This window comes from Scyliorhinus torazame, chromosome 3 (assembly GCF_047496885.1).
Source record: "Scyliorhinus torazame isolate Kashiwa2021f chromosome 3, sScyTor2.1, whole genome shotgun sequence".
NCBI classification, from domain to species: Eukaryota; Metazoa; Chordata; class Chondrichthyes; order Carcharhiniformes; family Scyliorhinidae; genus Scyliorhinus; species Scyliorhinus torazame.
The window spans coordinates 8,267,734-8,287,974 of record NC_092709.1 but is presented as its reverse complement, the minus strand read 5'-3'; the positions used below and the strand labels follow the sequence as shown (position 1 = coordinate 8,287,974).

The 20,241-nt window shown below is 49.5% G+C and overlaps 1 protein-coding gene across 6 annotated transcripts in view; it reads right to left on the bottom strand.

Annotated features, from left to right (window-relative positions):
• LOC140408279 (electrogenic sodium bicarbonate cotransporter 1-like) overlaps positions 1-20,241 on the bottom strand; it is a 356,190-nt gene that overhangs the window by 86,233 nt on the left and 249,716 nt on the right. For all 6 annotated transcript variants that reach the window (XM_072495256.1, XM_072495257.1, XM_072495258.1 and 3 more), the window contains one exon: positions 12,642-12,913. In XM_072495256.1, the coding sequence (XP_072351357.1) occupies positions 12,642-12,913 (272 nt within the window). The remainder of the gene's footprint in view (positions 1-12,641; positions 12,914-20,241) is intronic.

The window sequence follows — 20,241 nt, the reverse complement described above, 5'->3', positions numbered from 1 at the left end:
CCCTGTCGTCCCATTTGGAACAATTCGGCCTGTTGGCTCCGACAAAGGCAACTCACCACACCCACAGCCCGCCCTCCTCCCATAGCCCTGTAAATGTGTTCCTCCTCCAGTGTTTATCCAATTCCCTTTGAATGTGCCTCCATCACACTCTCAGGCGATAGATCCTGACCGTTTGCTGTGTAATATTTTTTTGAATTTTTATTTCCTTCAATTTTTTCAGATGTTAATTTGGTTCCATTGCAATGTTTTTAAAAAGGGTGGTTAACGCTGCTGCCTCACGGCGCCGAGGATCCAGGTTCGATCCCCCACTCGGGGTCACTGCGGAGACTGCACATTCTCCCCGTGTCTGCGTGGGTCTGCCCGTACCACCCCCGGGACCCCGCCACGGAGAGCAGCACGGTGGCGCAGTGGTTAGCACTGCTGCCTCACGGCGCCGAGATCCCAGGTTTGATCCTGGCCCTGGGTCACTGTCCGTGTGGAGTTTGCACAGTCTCCTCGTGTCTGCGTGGGTTTCACCCCCACAACCCAAAGATGTGCAGGCTAGGTGAATTGGCCACGCTAAATTGCCCCTTAATTCAAAAAAATAATTGGGTACTCTAAATTTATTTTTAAAAACTTATTATCTAAATGGAGAAGACTTTGGGGTGTTCCGTTGCAGAGGGATCTGGGAGTCCTTGTTCATGAGTCGTAGAAAACGAGCGTTCAGGTACAACAGGTAATAACAAAAGCAAATGGAATGTTGGCAATTGTAGCTAAAGGAATAGAGTGTAAAGGTAAGGAAGTGTTGAAGTGTTGTTGCAACTATACAAGGCATTGGTAAGACTGCACCTGGAGTATTGGGCACAGTTTTGGTCCCCTTCTTTGAGGAAAGACGTAGTGGCTTTGGAGGCAGTTCAGAGGAGGTTCACTGGATTGATCCCAGAGATGAGGGGTTTGTCGTATGATGAGAGATTGAACAGTTTAGGCCCATACTCTCCAGAGTTTAGAAAAATGAAGGGATCAAATTGAAGTATACAAGATGATAAAAGCTAGGGATAAGCATAAGAACATAAGAACTAGGAGCAGGAGTAGGCCATCTGGCCCCTCGAGCCTGCTCCGCCATTCAATGAGATCATGGCTGATCTTTGTGGACTCAGCTCCACTTTCCGGCCCGAACACCATAACCCTTAATCCCTTTATTCTTCAAAAAACTATCTGTCTATCTTGCAAAGCAGACGTAAAGCAGATGCTTCCTCTTGTGGGGCATTCTAGAACAAGAGGTCACAGACTTAGCATAAGAGGTGAGCAAATTTTAAACGGACTTGAGGAGAAACTACTCCTGTTCAGAAGGCATCTCGACAAATACAAGGATAGGGTGGGTGTAGAGGGATACGGCACAAGGGTGGTATCATGACCGGTACAGGCTTGGAGGGCCGAAGGGCCTGTTCCTGTGCTGTATTGTTCTTTGTTGTGTATCTGTGGAATTCTCTACCCCAGAGTGCGGTGGGTGCTGGGACAGTGAGTAAATTTGAGGGGGAGTTAGACAGGTTTTTAATTGGTAATGGGTTGAAGGGTTATGGAGAACGGGCAGGGCGGTGGAGTTAAGGCCAGGATGAGATCAGCCATGGTCAACTGGTGGAGCAGATGCGATGGGCCATAGGCCCTGATTCTGCTCCTAAATATTATGAACTTAAGTACAAGGTGCCACCACGTCAGGTCCTCAGGTTGACTCAGCAGGTATAATAAATAATGGCTTCTGACTGTGCTCTGAGGGGGTGGGGACAACCTTGTTCAACACAACGGAGTGAAATTACCATTAGAGGGCAATAAAGAGTTAACCACATTGCTGTGGGTCCGGAGTCACATGTAGACCAGACCGGGTAAGGACGGCAGATTTCCTTCCCTGAAGGGCATTAGTGACAATATGATAGTGACATTATTAATTATTGCCTATATATTAAATTTCCCCCCTATTTTCCCAAGGGGCAATTCAGCGCGGCCAATCCACCTACCCTGCACATATTTGGGTTGTGGGGGTGAGACCCACGCAGACACGGGGAGAATGTGGGGCTGGATTCTCCGCCCCGCCACATTTCTGCCCCAACCCGCCAGCGGGATTCTCCGCTACGCCGGCCGGTCAATGGGGTTTCCCATTGTGGGGCAGCCCCGCACCGTCGGGAAACCCCCGGGCGCCGGCAAAACGGAGCTTCCCGCCGGCGGAGAATCCCGCCCGTGACCTATATATTTAATTGACTGAGTTTAAATTCCCCAGCTGCTGTGAGAGTGATTTGAACACATGACAGAATTTTTATTGATCTGACCCGGGAGGGGGAGGTCAGAGACTTTATGACCAGATCAGGACTAGGAAATGTGTGGGAGGAGTTGGCCATTCCGCCCATCGTCCCTGCGCCAGCTCTCCCAATGAGCAAGCCACTTAGTGCCATTCTCCCACCTTCTCTCCGTCACCTGCACATTCTTCCTTTTCGGAATACATCCTCATTTCCTTTTGAAAGTCTCGTGTTGACTCCACCACACTCTCAGGCAGCGGAATTCAATTCCTAACCACCCACTGCATGAAAAAGGTTTTCTTCGTGTCGTCTTGGCTTCGTTTACGAATCAAGTTAAATCCACGCCCTCTCGTTCTCGACCCTTTCACGAGTGGGAACAGTTTCTGCCGATCTACTCTGTCCGGACCCCTCATGATCTTATCTTTGTCAAGCCTCCTCTCTGTCTTCTCTTCTCCATGAAGACAGTGCCAGCTCCTCCAACGTATCTTCGTAACTGAATTTCCTCACCCCTGGAACCATTCACAGGCCCCTGGATTATTTGCTCAGTAACATAATCATTCCTGCACCCCTGGAGGTTTGGCAACTCTTAATCCAAGGCTGTCCTTTTTGTTCCAACACGTAAGGTTTCCGTAGCTAGTTGCCACATTGCTGCGGCCCAGCCTGCAGGCAGGAACTGGACTGCCTCTGGTCCTTTCAAATCATTCCCTCATACGGCCCATCACATTTTCCATGAGTCAAGTCCACTCCTGTTGTGAGGAGCAGACTGCACAGCCCCCAAGACCATAAGGTACTGTCCTCCCTGCAGATGTATGGCCTTTTGTTTTATTTGCATGTGCCCAGCACTGCTCCCCCCAACTCTCTACTTCCCCCCACCCCACCCCGAGTGTGTCTTTGAAGATACCACTCAGCAAATAGAGTGCGATTGAGAAGTGACCCTCTAACAATGAAGTGAGAGTCACTCCAAGCAGACAGCAGTGCCTGTCCATTGCAAACAGATGGGATATTCCTCGTCAGACCATTCTGGTCAATTCATTAATTATTGCCAAAGTGCACAGAGAGAAAGTCGACACTCAGATCAAATGACTTGCCAATGAAGAAAAGGGGTTGACACATTCCGTTCAGCCACCGTCAGTACAAATGAATAGATGAGACTCTCTGTATTTGCACTGAAGGTATTGTGAAGGTAAGGCAAGCATTGTGTGATGTAAATGCAGGTGTCTAGTTGTGTGCCAAGTTCGTGTCACTTTCACACAAGCAGATCGGTACAATCAGTGATGGATTGCTGAATCTTAATGTAACAATCCTCCATTTCACCTCTGTCTGTCTAACCCCCACCCCACGCACACACCCCGCCCCCCTCTGCTTTGTCCAAATTCTGCTGTTAAAAATGCTTCACCGAAGCCGCAGATTCGAAGCTCCTGAGCACCCCGTGAATTGGAGAAATCTGGGAAGCTGGAATTGTTCACCTGAGAGCAGAGAAGACTCAGGGAAGGGGGGGGGGGTTCAAATTGGGGAGAGGTTTGATAAGAGAGAGCCAGGAGAAACTGTTTCCACTGGTAGGTGGGGAAAGAAAGATTTTAATAATCTCAGGATGACTCAAAGCGCTTTACAGCCAGTGAGGTACTTTCATGTCGAAGTGTTCGTTTTGGTGAGAAATGCCAATTTGTACACAGAAAGCTCCCATAAGCAACCAGGAAATGTGTCACCTGGTGACGGCGGTTGAGGGATAAGTATTGGCCAGGACAATAGGGAGAACTTTCCTGCGAAATGAGGCCGTGTGATATACGCGCCCAGCCGAGAGGGCAGGTGGATCCTCAGCTTGTGCCTCTGCCAAAGGCCGACACCCTGGCAGTGCAGCACTCCCCTGGCAGTGCAACACTCCCCTGGCAGTGCAGCACTCCCCTGGCAGTGCAGCACTCCCCTGGCAGTGCAGCACTCCCCTGGCAGTGCAACACTCCCCTGGCAGTGCAGCACTCCCCTGGCAGTGCAGCACTCCCCTGGCAGTGCAGCACCCTCCTGAATCTGCACTGGGAGTGTCAGCCTGGGTTATGGACTCAGCCTCCAGATTGGCGTTTGAACACAGCACGTCCTGAATGAGAGGTGGGTGAAGCACAGCTCCAGTACGAAGGTAGTGTCTGCTGGTAATATTCACACCCGCAATGTTTAACCTTCACTCAGGTACACCAACCCACTCACAGGGCCATACATTAGTCAGGATGCAAATTTCTGACGCCGAGTTTGGCCCTTGGAGAAGAAAAGGTCGAGAGATTTGGTAGAGGTGTTCAAAATCACGAGGGATCTGGGCGGAGTGGATGGGGAAAAGCTGTTCCCATTGTTGGAAGGATGGAGAATCAGAGGATACCAAGTTGGGCCAAGATGTAGAAAAACCTCTTTACAGAGCGAGTGGTTAGGATTTGGAATGCGCTGCCTGAGAGTGTGGCGGAGGACGAGTCAATCTTTGGTATTAAAGAGAAACTTGAGTCTGCACCTGAAGAGAAAATAACTTGGGAGTTTTGGGGAAAGGATGGGGTGTGGAAAGGGCTGCGTTACTCTTTTGGAAAGCTAGCACAAACATGATGGGTTGAATAACCTCCAGCCGTACTGTAACTTCTCCATGTTTCTATTGAATGTTTACCCAATTTGAATTTGGTGAAAGCTGTTGCTGCCTTATTGGGAATCAGTCCTAAATTGGCACATTGGAGCAAAGAATTTACAGCACAGAAACAGGCCATTCGGCCCAGGTGGGCCGTGCCACCATGTATATTCAACACACACCTCCTGCACAAAACCAGTTGCCACATTTACCTACAAATATCAGAGATCACGACCCGTCAAAAGCAACTGATGGGCTGTGAAGCACTCTGGGGGGTGCTGGGGATCGGAAAGAAGCCTTCGGACAGCCGACACCGACACGATTGGCCGAGTGGCCTCCGTCTGTGCCGTAACAACTCCGTCACTCTATGATATGTAAATACAACGTCTTCTCTTTCCAAAAGCAGCTTTGTGTTCAGTCAACTCCTGGCCTGCCTGCTTAGCAACAGGGCAGGTGCTGAAAGATTTACTGCTTTTAACAGCGAGGTGGAAATGAATTAAAGGTCTTGGCACAGTTAGCAGCTCAGCTCCATTATTCTACTTGTGTTGTGTTTTCTGTGTCCAGAAATAAAACGGTCAATAAAAGGCACTGAAACGAGCAGAGTATGCCAGACTGACTGAATGGCTACTTTCTTATGTTCCAAAAACTTGAGCTCATCAGCCGCCCCTGGGGAACTGTAGATATTTGAGGTGGAGAACGTCCATGTTCTGCAGCACAATGTGACTCGTGATACAACTATCGAGAGTCACACCCGGGATTTTCAGCTTGAAACCATAATCTACCTGGTGCCTGAGGTGCTGCAAATTGAGTTTGAACAATCCACTGATCAAAACAGTCCCCACGCGACAGAACCCGAACAACATTCAGGTCCAGGCTGATGAATGCACACCAAACTAGAGCTAGCTAATGACCACCTCCAAAGAGAGAGAATTTAACAACCCTTTATTCAACGGCATCGCCATGGCAGAATCCCCCCCACTATCAACATCTTGGGGGTGACCATTGACAGAATCTGCCCTGGGCCAGCCACATAAATACCGTGGTTCTAATTGCAGGTCAGGACTGGGAATTCTGTGGTGAGTAACTCACCTCCTGAGAGCAACATTCAAAAAGGTTGATGCCATCCAGGACAAAGCAGCTCGTTTGATTGACACCTCTTCCATCATTGACTTAAATATTCACTCCCTCCATTACCGGTGCACAGTAGCAGCCGTGTGTACCATCTACAAGATGCACTGCAGGAACTCACCAAGGTTCCTTCGACAGCACCTTCTAAACCCACGACTGCTACCATCTAGAAGGACAAGGGCAGCAGGTACCTGGGAACCCCACCACCTGGAGGTTCCCCTCCAAGTCACTCCCCACCCTGACTTGGAAATATATCGGCCGTTCCTTCACTGTCGTTGGGGCAAAATCCTGGAACTCCCTCCCTAACAGCACTGTGGATGTACTTACACCTCATGGACTGTAGCAGTTCAAGAAGGCAGCTCACCACCACCACCTCAAGGGCAATTAGGGATGGGCAACAGAGGCAAGAACATCCCATGAAATAATTTTTTAAAATTCCCCCTCCAATTCAGAGTCATTGGTGGTGTCAGTTTGCTGCGTGGAGTTTACATTTTATTTTCCTTTCCACACCTTTTTATATTACTTAGAATGACACTAAATTTACAGCACAGAATCCATCCACTTAGCTCAATTGATCCATGGCAGTGTTTATGCTCCACACAAATTTCCTCCTGGCTCCTCCATCACCTCACTTTGTAATCATAATCTTCGATTCTATTCTCTCTCGGTGCTTTTCAAACTTGCCCTTGGATGCTCAAATGGGACTGCATTCCTCCGCCGCCGTGTGTTCCTCGGTGGCATTGAGCCATTCGCTGGCAGCGGGATTCTCTGTTCCCGTCGCTGTCAATGACTGTGCCACTGACGCCACCCTATGCTGCCAGGAAGCCCACGGGCGGGAGTGCACTGTCACCGGGATGAGATTGTCCTAATGGCCGGAGAACTGCGGCCGTGCTATTCACCTCAACCACTCCTCGTTGTATTGAGTTCCACATTCTCAGCACCCTGGTTCCTCTTCAATTCCCTACTGCATTCACTAGCGACCGAATCTTCAGCCTCAGCTCCACTTTCCACCCCCCCGTTCCCTGCGTTTCCTGAGCGACTAAAGAATCTGAGTATCCCACAGCCTTCAATATATCCAACGATGGACCTTCCACAATCCCGTGTGGCAGAGAATTCCAAACAGTCACAACGCTCCGGGTGAAACAATTTCTCCGCATCTCAATCACGAGAGTGTGCCCCCATTGTTCCTGATTCCCCGGCCAGAGGAACAACCCCTCAGTGTCTCCCCTTCAGAACCTTGTGTGTTTTAATGAGATCCCCTCTCATTCGTCTAAATCCTGCAGAATATACAGCCAATTTACTCGGCATCTCATCGGAGTACAACCCTCTTATCCCCGGAGGCAACCCAATGAACCTTCGCTGTGCCACCTGCAAGAAAGCCCTTGAAGACCAAAACTGTGCCCAGTGCCCCAGGCATCATCTTACCCAAGTTCTGCACAATGCTAACATGTATTCTTTATTCTTCAGTCGCTGGATGTTCCAATCAAGGTGGAGTGATAGGAAGCAGATTACGGGGATAGATTGGACTTTGTTGGTCTCGAGTGGATATCTGAGATGTCGGACATGTGATGCAGTAATTCTACCTTTGGATGGTGTTTAGAATGATTAATATCATTACATCCGCCTGTTAACATCTCTAAATTATCATTCTTATCTACTTAAATGAGAATCGAGAGAGACAAATAGCAGGCGGCTGAACAAATAATGTTGCTGTTCTGTTTATAGTCCAAGGAAAGTGCCTCGCAGGGGCTATCAGGGGGCACGATGGCAGAGCGGTTAGCACTGCTGCCCCACAGACCCGGGTTCGATTCTGGCCTCGGGTGACTGTGTGGAGTTTGCTCGTTCTCCCCGTGTGTGCGTGGGTTTCCTCCGGGTGCTCCGGCTTCCTCCCACAGTCCAAAAGATGTGCAGGGTAGGTGGATTGGCCATGCTAAATTGCCCGTAGTGTCCAAAAAGGTTAGGTGGGGCTACGGGGAAAGGGTGGAGGTGTGGGGTTAAATCGGGTGCTCTTTCCAAGGGCCGGTGCAGACTCAATGGGCCGAATGGCCTCCTTCTGCACTGTAAATTCTACTGTTCTATGAACATCCAGTAGAAAACCCCTCAGACAGTGTAGCACTCCCTCAGTGCAGGTTGGTCAGACCTCTGCTGTGGTAACTGCATTCGATTTCCTCACGGGCAGGGAGTCCAGAACAAAGGAGCATAACCTTAAACTTAGAGTCAACTTGTTCAATGGGCGACATCAGGAAACACACCTGGAACTCTCTGTGAAGGGCAGCATGGTAGCACAGTGGTTAGCACCATTGCTTCACAGCTCCAGGGTCCCAGGTTCGATTCCCGGCTTGGGTCACTGTCTGTGCGGAATCTGCACATCCTCCCCGTGTGTGCGTGGGTTTCCTCCGGGTGCTCTGGTTTCCTCCCACAGTCCAAAGATGTGCAGGTTAGGTGGATTGGCCATGATAAATTGCCCCTTAGTGCCTAAACAGGCTAGGCGGGGTTACTGGGTTACGGGCATAGGGTGGAGGTGTGGGCTCAAGTGGGCTGCACTTTCCAAGGGCCGGTGCAGACTCGATGGGCCGAATGGCCTCCTTCTGCACTGCAAATTCCGTGATTCTCTCAAAACCTGGAGCTCTCCCGCGCCAAAAAAGCCGTTGCGCTTGAGCTCAGATTACAGATGTGAGATGTTCTTCGGCTAAGGGCTAAATGGACGGAAGGTATAGAGCTGGCATCGAATCATAGAAGCATTACAGTGCAGAAGGAGGCCATTTGGCCCATCGAGTCTGCACCGACTCTCTGAAAGACCACTCGACCCAAGTCCACTTCCCTGCCACAACCCAATAACCCCTTAGCCAAACCTACACACTGGGCAATTTAGCATGGCCAATGCACCTAACCTGCACATCTTTAGCCTGTGGGAGGAAACCGGAGCAGACACGGGGAGAAAGTGCAAACTCCACGCAGACAGTCACCCGAGGCCGGAATCGAACCGGGTCCCTGGCGCTGTGAGACGTCAGTGCCAACCAGCGTGCTACCGTGCCGCACCACTGTTTTGATTGAATGTTGGAACGAGCTCAAGAGGCTGAATGGCCTCCTCCTGTTCCGACAGCACTAAAGGTTACAAGTCCTTGCAGCCTGCCTGCCCTTTATGGAACAATGGGTATCAGGGGAACATGGGGCTAATGAGACTAGGAAAAGGTTATGGGAAGTGAGTGATTAATGTGCAATGAGACGTGCTCCAAGAAAACCAGCCTAAAACTGAAACAAGAGCACCAGGAGGAGGAATGAATTACCTTCTCCATTAAAAATGACTTGCGAGAGTTTCCGTGTATTCTGAAACGGAGCTTTGGAGACTGATATCAGTACCCAACAGCCAGTTATTTTCCCCACTGCTTCACACACAGAGAAAGTCATTTACAGTCACTGCAGCCAAATGAAAGCTCACCTCCGCCTGCACAGCCCTGATTCATTTCCCTTATTCCAAGCCTACTGACTTATTCACACCCTGGCCATTTGCACTGGCTCGAGCAGCAGTCTTCATTTGACATCAGGACTCTCACGCAGGTCTTATGCCTGGGACAGACTGTGAAACAGCCTGGCTAATGTGTGGGGCCCTTTTATATTCCAGAGCTCTGGGATAAAGCAACTCTTGAGCAAAACAGCGAGGGATTTTGATCAGAGTCTGGGCGTGATTCTCCGGGGCCCCCAGCCGCGTGTTTCTCCGTGGCGCGCCATTCGCTGGTGACGGGGCTCTCTATTCCTGCCGCTTGTCAATGGCGGGATCAGCGAATCCCAAAGGCCGGAGAATGCCGGCCTATATTGGAAATTTTAACCGCGAGATGGATGGACAGTAACCAGAGAACGTGGACTGAAGGAAATTGGCAAAAGAACTTGGAGGAAAACAACGAGGCATGTTTTACGCAGAGTGTTGTGATCTGGAAGGGTGGTGGAAGCAGATTGAATAATAACTTTCAAAAGGGGATTGGGTAAACACCTGAAGAAAGAGAAAGCATTTTTGGGGTGGTTAGCACTGCTGCCTCACAGCTCCAGGGACCCGGGTTCAATTCCCGCCTTGGGTCACTGTCACTGTCTGTGTGGAGTTTGCACGTTCCCCCCGTGTCTGCGTGGGTTTCCTCCGGGTGCTCCGGTTTCCTCCCACAGTCCAAAGATGTGCAGGTTAGGTGGACTGGCCAAGATAAAAATTGCCCCTTAGTGTCGAGGGATGTGCAGGTTTGGTGGGGTTATGGGGATAGGGTGTGGGCGTAGAGAACTTGCTCTTTCAGATAGTTGCTGCAGACTCAATTGGCTAAATGGCCTCCTTCTGCACTGCAGGGATTTTATGATTCTATGATTTACAGAACTATGGGTACCTAGCAGGGGTCCAGGGACTCGAAAAGCAAATTACTGCGGATGCTGGAATCTGAAACAAAAACAGAAAATGCTGGACAACCCCAGCAGGTCTGACAGCCTCTGTGGAGAGAGAAGGGAGCTTTGGGCTCCAGGAACTAATTGGATAGCTATTTCAAAGAGCTGTTCCAGGTGTGATGGACTGAATGGTCTCACTCTGTGACGTGTGAACTTGCATAGTTCCTTTTATCACTGAAGTGCTTCACTGTCAATAGGAGACTTTTCGAAGTATTGTAGGAAATGCACTGCGCACTAATTAATGCACAGTAAGATCCCACAATCAGTGATATAAACAACCCGATAATCTGTTTCTTTGTGATATTGTTTGAGGGATAAATATTGGCAAGGCATCAGAGATAATTCCCCTTCTCTTCTTCAAGTAGTAACCAAGGGTTCACTTAAGAGCACAGATGTATCATCTCAAAGATGGTGGGCGGGATTCTCCGTCGCGCCGCACCAGATTTCGGCTGCGACACGCCCCCAGGATTCTCCATCTCGCCAGCCAGCCAATGGGGCTTCCATCTGTCGGCAAACCCACGCCCTCGGGAAACCCCTCGGCTGCCGGCGCAACGGAAAATCCAGCCGGCGGAGAATTCAGCCCAGTGCCTCTGACAGTGCAGCACACCCTACGCACCCCGACTGAATCTCTCCCAGCCTTCTTGTCATTGAGTTGCGAGTGACATTGGCAAGATAAAAATTATCATTAGAATAAAAGAAAAATACCGTGAATGTTGGAACTTTGAAATAAAAACAGTAAGTTCGAGAAAAGCTCGGCAGGTCTGGCCTCATCTGTGGAGAGAGCCACGGAGTTCACGTTTTGAGTCCATTTGAGCATTGAGTTTCCCCAGTATTTTCTGTTTTTATTGTATTAGAAATTATCACTCATCCTTAGCTGCCCCAAGGTAAACAAGAGTCACCCCGTGAAACAGTGATTCTCTCTTGCCTTGGGCAGTAGCCATGTTTCTTCCCTGGCATTTATGTGGCTACTCGAGGAAGGGATTAATGTCGGGAGTGCTCAATACACCTCCATGACATAATGTCCCTTGAATGTTTAAAACAAAGAGTTTAGCAGCTCAATTAAATTACAGAGGAAGTAGCATCATATAGTGTACTTAACACGAATATTGGCACCAGCAATTTCTAGACTTATTCAACACCAGAATTAGTCTGTATTGAACTGCTCCGATCTGACCTGAGCTGTAAAGGGTTAACTCAATACAGCCAGGTTTATGTTGACCTGATTTGGGAATGCAAGTGTTAATGGAAGAAAGAGGAAATATATCCATGGTCATTGCTGCACTCGCACCGGGATTCTCTAATCCCGCGGCCAAGTTCTGACGCCGGCGTGAAAAGCAGCGCTAACCACTCCAGCGTCAAGGGCCCCTGATAATGGGGAATGCCCCCTTCCTAGGGGGCTAGGTCGGCGCCGGAGTGGTCCCCGCAGCTCCAGCCGACGCGGAACAGCTGGCGCAAGCTTGCGCATGCGCGCTACGGCCGGTGTGATTCCGTGCATGCGCGGGGGTTCCCATCTCCACGCCGGCCCCTGGGCAATGTGGCGGAGCCCTACAGGGGCCCGGCGCGGAAGAACATAGGCCCCCACGGAACCACCCGCCGATCGGTAGGTCCCGATTGCGGGCCAGGCCACCGTGGAGCCAGCCCCCCCCCGGGGTCAGATCCCTTCGCCCCCCCCCCCCCCTCGCGGCCGGCCCCCGCAGACGCACCTTCCATGTCCCGCCGTGTGGGACCTGAGTAACCCACGCCGGCGGGACTCGGCCGAACCCGGCGGCCACTCGGCCCGCCGGGGCCCAGAGAATCGCCGGGGGGGGGGGCCTGACCGACGTGGCGGCGATCTCGCAGGTGCCCGAGAATCGCCGTCGGAGAATTGGTAAGACGGCGTCGGGGCGCGATTCTCGCGTCCCCCGGGGTTTCTCCGGCGCGGGGTCGACCATAATATTGGTCAACACAAACACATCACTATTATTGTTGGTCAAACTCCTGGAATTCCTTTCCTAACAGCACTGTGGATGTACTTATACCACTGGGACTGCAGCAGTTCAAAATGAAGGCCAAGCCCCACAATCTCAAGGGCAACTCAAGAATGGGTAGTAAATGACGGCCGTGCCAATGACACTCACCTTAAAAATGTTACATTCGTGATTTGCTAAAAGACCATTTATATCTTGTTAGAGTAGCTCAATCTCTCAATCCACAATCTGTTGTCTTGTGGGTAATCTGAACAAGGCCATTCTTACCTATGTCAGGTGATAGACATCCGCAACTGAACAATGTGACGTAGTCCATTCTGAAGTCCGTGTTAATGGGGTAGTGGTGAGACAGCTTAATCATCTTCTTGAAGGCGTCGTAGATGAAGATGAAGCTGATCAACGATGAGAATCCTTCCTCGGTGAAGCGAGTGAAGTACCGGACCAGAAAACTGGCATCAGTGGCAACGAGAATGAGACAGAGGAAGGATGACCACAAACCAATCCAGAGACGGAACTCAAGGTAGTCAAAAGCGTTGTCTCTAGAAGAGATATTAAGACAAGTGAATTGGTTCAAACTATCCCAAATGCTGTGGGCGTGCATACTTCAAAAGATACACAATTCAAACCAAGCAAATTGTTTCAACGTTAATTAACCTACTCAGTTTGAATAAGTTGATCAACTAAATTTCAATTTAACAAGCTGTGAGAGTAGAGACTATCCTTTATAACATATATACACAGCAGTTGTGCAGAACACAATTTAACATCACTAGGAAAGATTAAACTGAGATGTGCAGGTTAGGTGGATTGGCCACGTTAAATTGCCCCTTAATTGAAAAAAAATAATTGGTACTCTAAATTTATTGAAATAAAGGAAAGATTAACTGCAGGAAAATGACCAAAGTAAAACTATATCTATCTGTCTCCTGATCAAACTGCAAAACATTTACAGCACAGTCACAGGTCATTCGGTCCAGTACTCTGTGCTGGTGGTAATGCTCCACACAAACCTCCCCCCTCTCCCTCTTCATCTCAACCGACCAACATAACCGCCTATCCCTCTCTCCCTCATGTGTTCATCCTGCCTCCCCTTAAATGTCTCGACACTATTCACCCCAACCACTCCCTGTGGGAGTGAGCTGCACATTCTCCAGAGGGTTACAGAGATACAGAGGATCATAGCGCTGGAGGAGGTTACAGAGACACAGAGGATCATAGCGCTGGAGGAGGTTACAGAGATACAGAGGATCATAGCGCTGGAGGAGGTTACAGAGATACAGAGGGTTATAGTGCTGGAGGAGGTTACAGAGATACAGAGGGTTATAGCGCTGGAGGAGGTTACAGAGATACAGAGGGTTTGAGCGCTGGAGGAGGTTACAGAGATACAGAGGGTTATAGCGCTGGAGGAGGTTACAGAGATACAGAGGATCATAGCGCTGGAGGAGGTTACAGAGATACAGAGGGTTATAGTGCTGGAGGTGGTTACAGAGATACAGAGGGTTTGAGCGCTGGAGGAGGTTACAGAGATACAGAGGTTTATAGCGCTGGAGAAGGTTACAGAGATACAGAGGGTTATAGCGCTGGAGGAGGTTGCAGAGATATAGAGGGTTATAGCGCTGGAGAAGGTTACAGAGATACAGAGGGGTATAGCGCTGGACGAGGTTACAGAGATATAGAGGATCATAGCGCTGGAGGAGGTTACAGAGATACAGAGGATCATAGCGCTGGAGGAGGTTACAGAGATACAGAGGATCATAGCGCTGAAGGAGGTTACAGAGATACAGAGGGTTATAGCGCTGGAGGAGGTTACAGAGATACAGAGGATCATAGCGCTGGAGGAGGTTAGAGATACAGAGGATCATAGCGCTGAAGGAGGTTACAGAGATACAGAAGGTTATAGCACTGGAGGAGGTTACAGAGATACAGAGGATCATAGCGCTGAAGGAGGTTACAGAGATACAGAGGGTTATAGCGCTGGAGGAGGTTACAGAGATACAGAGGGTTATAGCGCTGGAGGAGGTTACAGAGATACAGAGGGTTATAACGCTGGAGGAGGTTACAGAGACACAGAGGGTTATAGCGCTGGAGGAGGTTACAGAGATACAGAGGGTTATAGCGCTGGAGGAGGTTACAGAGATACAGAGGAGCATAGCGCTGGAGGAGGTTACAGAGATACAGAGGGTTATAGCACTGGAAGAGGTTACAGAGATACAGAGGATCATAGCGCTGGAGGAGGTTACAGAGATACAGAGGATCATAGCGCTGGAGGAGGTTACAGAGATACAGAGGGTTATAGCGCTGGAAGAGGTTACAGAGATACAGAGGATCATAGCGCTGGAGGAGGTTACAGAGATGCAGAGGATCATAGCGCTGAAGGAGGTTACAGAGATACAGAGGGTTATAGCATTGGAGGAGGTTACAGAGATACAAAGGGTTATAGCGCTGAAGGAGGTTACAGAGATACAGAGGGTTTGAGTGCTGGAGGAGGTTACAGAGATACAGAGGGTTTGAGTGCTGGCGGAGGTTATAGAGATACAGAGGGTTTAGCGCTGGAGGAGGTTACAGAGATACAGAGGATCATAGCGCTGGAGGAGGTTACAGAGATACAGAGGGTGATAGCACTGGTGGAGGTTACAGAGATACAGAGGGTTATAGCGCTGGAGAAGGTTACAGAGATACAGAGGGTTATAGCGCTGGAGAAGGTTACAGAGATACAGAGGGTTATAGCGCTGTAGATAGGTTACAGAGATATAGAGGGTTATAGCGCTGGAGAAGGTTACAGAGATACAGAGGGGTATAGCGCTGGATGAGGTTACAGAGATATAGAGGATCATAGCGCTGGAGGAGGTTACAGAGATACAGAGGGTTATAGCGCTGGAGGAGGTTACAGAGATACAGAGGATCACAGCGCTGGAGGAGGTTACAGAGATACAGAGGATCATAGCGCTGAAGGAGGTTACAGAGATACAGAGGGTTATAGCGCTGGAGGAGGTTACAGAGATACAGAGGATCATAGCGCTGAAGGAGGTTACAGAGATACAGAGGGTTATAGCGCTGGAGGAGGTTACAGAGATAGAGAGGGTTATAGCGCTGGAGGAGGTTACAGAGATACAGAGGGTTATAGCGCTGGAGGAGCTTACAGAGATACAGAGGATCATAGCGCTGAAGGAGCTTACAGAGATACAGAGGGTTATAGCGCTGGAGGAGGTTACAGAGATACAGAGGATCATAGCGCTGGAGGAGGTTACAGAGATATAGAGGGTTATAGCGCTGGAGGAGGTTACCGAGATACAGAGGGTTATAGCGCTGGAGGAGGTTACAGAGATAGAGAGGGTTATAGCGCTGGAGGAGGTTACAGAGATACAGAGGGTTATAGCGCTGGAGGAGCTTACAGAGATACAGAGGATCATAGCGCTGAAGGAGCTTACAGAGATACAGAGGGTTATAGCGCTGGAGGAGGTTACAGAGATACAGAGGATCATAGCGCTGGAGGAGGTTACAGAGATATAGAGGGTTATAGCGCTGGAGGAGGTTACCGAGATACAGAGGGTTATAGCGCTGGAGGAGGTTACAGAGATACAGAGGATCATAGCGTTGGAGGAGGTTACAGAGATACAGAGGGTTATAGCACTGGAAGAGGTTACAGAGATACAGAGGATCATAGCGCTGGAGGAGGTTACAGAGATACAGAGGATCATAGCGCTGGAGGAGGTTACAGAGGGTTATAGCGCTGGAAGAGGTTACAGAGATACAGAGGATCAATACGCTGAAGGAGGTTACAGAGATACAGAGGGTTATAGCATTGGAGGAGGTTATAGAGATACAAAGGGTTATAGCGCTGAAGGAGGTTACAGAGATACAGAGGGTTTGAGCGCTGGAGGAGGTTACAGAGATACAGAGGGTTTGAGCGCTGGCGGAGGTTATAGAGATACAGAGGGTTATAGCGCTGGAGGAGGTTACAGAGATACAGAGGATCATAGCGCTGGAGGAGGTTACAGAGATACAGAGGGTGATAGCACTGGTGGAGGTTACAGAGATACAGAGGGTTATAGCGCTGGAGAAGGCTACAGAGATACAGAGGGTGATAGCACTGGTGGAGGTTACAGAGATACAGAGGGTTATAGCGCTGGAGAAGGCTACAGAGATACAGAGGGTTATAGTGCTGGAGGAGGTTACAGAGATACAGAGGGTTATAGCGCTGGAGGAGGTTACAGAGATATAGAGGGTTATAGCGCTGGAGAAGGTTACAGAGATACAGAGGGGTATAGCGCTGGACGAGGTTACAGAGATATAGAGGATCGTAGCGCTGGAGGAGGTTACAGAGATACAGAGGATCATAGCGCTGGAGGAGGTTAGAGATACAAAGGATCATAGCGCTGAAGGAGGTTACACAGATACAGAAGGTTATAGCGCTGGAGGAGGTTACAGAGATACAGAGAATCATAGCGCTGAAGGAGGTTACAGAGATACAGAGGGTTATAGCGCTGGAGGAGGTTACAGAGATACAGAGGGTTATAGCGCTGGAGGAGGTTACAGAGATACAGAGGGTTATAACGCTGGAGGAGGTTACAGAGACACAGAGGGTTACAGCGCTGGAGGAGGTTACAGAGATACAGAGGGTTATAGCGCTGGAGGAGGTTACAGAGATACAGAGGAGCATAGCGCTGGAGGAGGTTACAGAGATACAGAGGGTTATAGCACTGGAAGAGGTTACAGAGATACAGAGGATCATAGCGCTGGAGGAGGTTACAGAGATACAGAGGATCATAGCGCTGGAGGAGGTTACAGAGATACAGAGGGTTATAGCGCTGGAAGAGGTTACAGAGATACAGAGGATCATAGCGCTGGAGGAGGTTACAGAGGGTTATAGCGCTGGAAGAGGTTACAGAGATACAGAGGATCAATACGCTGAAGGAGGTTACAGAGATACAGAGGGTTATAGCATTGGAGGAGGTTATAGAGATACAAAGGGTTATAGCGCTGAAGGAGGTTACAGAGATACAGAGGGTTTGAGCGCTGGAGGAGGTTACAGAGATACAGAGGGTTTGAGCGCTGGCGGAGGTTATAGAGATACAGAGGGTTATAGCGCTGGAGGAGGTTACAGAGATACAGAGGATCATAGCGCTAGAGGAGGTTACAGAGATACAGAGGGTGATAGCACTGGTGGAGGTTACAGAGATACAGAGGGTTATAGCGCTGGAGAAGGCTACAGAGATACAGAGGGTTATAGCGCTGGAGGAGGTTACAGAGATACAGAGGGTTATAGCGCTGGAGGAGGTCACAGAGATATAGAGGGTTATAGCGCTGGAGAAGGTTACAGAGATACAGAGGGTTTGAGCGCTGGAGGAGGTTATAGAGATACAGAGGGTTATAGCGCTGGAGGAGGTTACAGAGATACAGAGGATCATAGCGCTGGAGGAGGTTACAGAGATACAGAGGGTGATAGCACTGGTGGAGGTTACAGAGATCCAGAGGGTTATAGCGCTGGAGGAGGTTACAGAGATACAGAGGGTTATAGCGCTGGAGGAGGTTACAGAGATACAGAGGGTTATAGCGCTGGAGGAGGTTACAGAGATATATAGGGTTATAGCGCTGGAGAAGGTTACAGAGATACAGAGGGGTATAGCGCTGGACGAGGTTACAGAAATATAGAGGATCATAGCGCTGGAGGAGGTTACAGAGATACAGAGGATCACAGCGCTGAAGGAGGTTACAGAGATACAGAGGGTTATAGCGCTGGAGGAGGTTACAGAGATACAGAGGATCATAGCGCTGAAGGAGGTTACAGAGATACAGAGGGTTATAGCACTGGAGGAGGTTACAGAGATAGAGAGGGTTATAGCGCTGGAGGAGGTTACAGAGATACAGAGGGTTATAGCGCTGGAGGAGGTTACAGAGATACAGAGGATCATAGCGCTGAAGGAGGTTACAGAGATACAGAGGGTTATAGCGCTGGAGGAGGTTACAGAGATACAGAGGATCATAGCGCTGGAGGAGGTTACAGAGATATAGAGGGTTATAGCGCTGGAGGAGGTTACCGAGATACAGAGGGTTATAGCGCTGGAGGAGGTTACAGAGATACAGAGGATCATAGCGTTGGAGGAGGTTACAGAGATACAGAGGGTTATAGCACTGGAAGAGGTTACAGAGATACAGAGGATCATAGCGCTGGAGGAGGTTACAGAGATACAGAGGATCATAGCGCTGGAGGAGGTTACAGAGATACAGAGGTTTATAGCGCTGGAAGAGGTTACAGAGATACAGAGGGTTATAGCACTGGAAGAGGTTACAGAGATACAGAGGATCATAGCGCTAGAGGAGGTTACAGAGATACAGAGGATCATAGCGCTGGAGGAGGTTACAGAGATACAGAGGGTTATAGCGCTGGAAGAGGTTACAGAGATACAGAGGATCAATACGCTGAAGGAGGTTACAGAGATACAGAGGGTTATAGCATTGGAGGAGGTTATAGAGATACAAAGGGTTATAGCGCTGAAGGAGGTTACAGAGATACAGAGGGTTTGAGCGCTGGAGGAGCTTACAGAGATACAGAGGGTTTGAGCGCTGGCGGAGGTTATAGAGATACAGAGGGTTATAGCGCTGGAGGAGGTTATAGAGATACAGAGGATCATAGCGCTGGAGGAGGTTACAGAGATACAGAGGGTGATAGCACTGGTGGAGGTTACAGAGATACAGAGGGTTATAGCGCTGGAGAAGGCTACAGAGATACAGAGGGTTATAGTGCTGGAGGAGGTTACAGAGATACAGAGGGTTATAGCGCTGGAGGAGGTTACAGAGATATAGAGGGTTATAGCGCTGGAGAAGGTTACAGAGATACAGAGGGTTTGAGCGCTGGAGGAGGTTATAGAGATACAGAGTATCATAGCGCTGGAGGAGGTTACAGAGATACAGAGGGTGATAGCACTGGTGGAGGTTACAGAGATACAGAGGGTTATAGCGCTGGAGGAGGTTACAGAGATACAGAGGGTTATAGCGCTGGAGGAGGTTACAGGGATACAGAGGGTTATAGCGCTGGAGGAGGTTACTGAGATATATAGGGTTATAGCCCTGGAGAAGGTTACAGAGATACAGAGGGGTATAGCGCTGGACGAGGTTACAGAGATATAGAGGATCGTAGCGCTGGAGGAGGTTACAGAGATACAGAGGATCATAGCGCTGGAGGAGGTTACAGAGGTACAGAGGGTTATAGCGCTGGAGGAACTTACAGAGATACAGAGGGTTATAGCGCTGGAGGAGGTTACAGAGATATAGAGGGTTATAGCGCTGGAGAAGGTTACAGAGATACAGAGGGGTATAGCGCTGGACGAGGTTACAGAGATATAGAGGATCATAGCGCTGGAGGAGGTTACAGAGATACAGAGGATCATAGCGCTGGAGGAGGTTACAGAGATACAGAGGATCATAGCGCTGAAGGAGGTTACAGAGATACAGAGGGTTATAGCGCTGGAGGAGGTTACAGAGATACAGAGGATCATAGCGCTGGAGGAGGTTAGAGATACAGAGGATCATAGCGCTGAAGGAGGTTACACAGATACAGAAGGTTATAGCGCTGGAGGAGGTTACAGAGATACAGAGGATCATAGCGCTGAAGGAGGTTACAGAGATACAGAGGGTTATAGCGCTGGAGGAGGTTACAGAGATACAGAGGGTTATAGCGCTGGAGGAGGTTACAGAGATACAGAGGGTTATAACGCTGGAGGAGGTTACAGAGACACAGAGGGTTACAGCGCTGGAGGAGGTTACAGAGATACAGAGGGTTATAGCGCTGGAGGAGGTTACAGAGATACAGAGGAGCATAGCGCTGGAGGAGGTTACAGAGATACAGAGGGTTATAGCACTGGAAGAG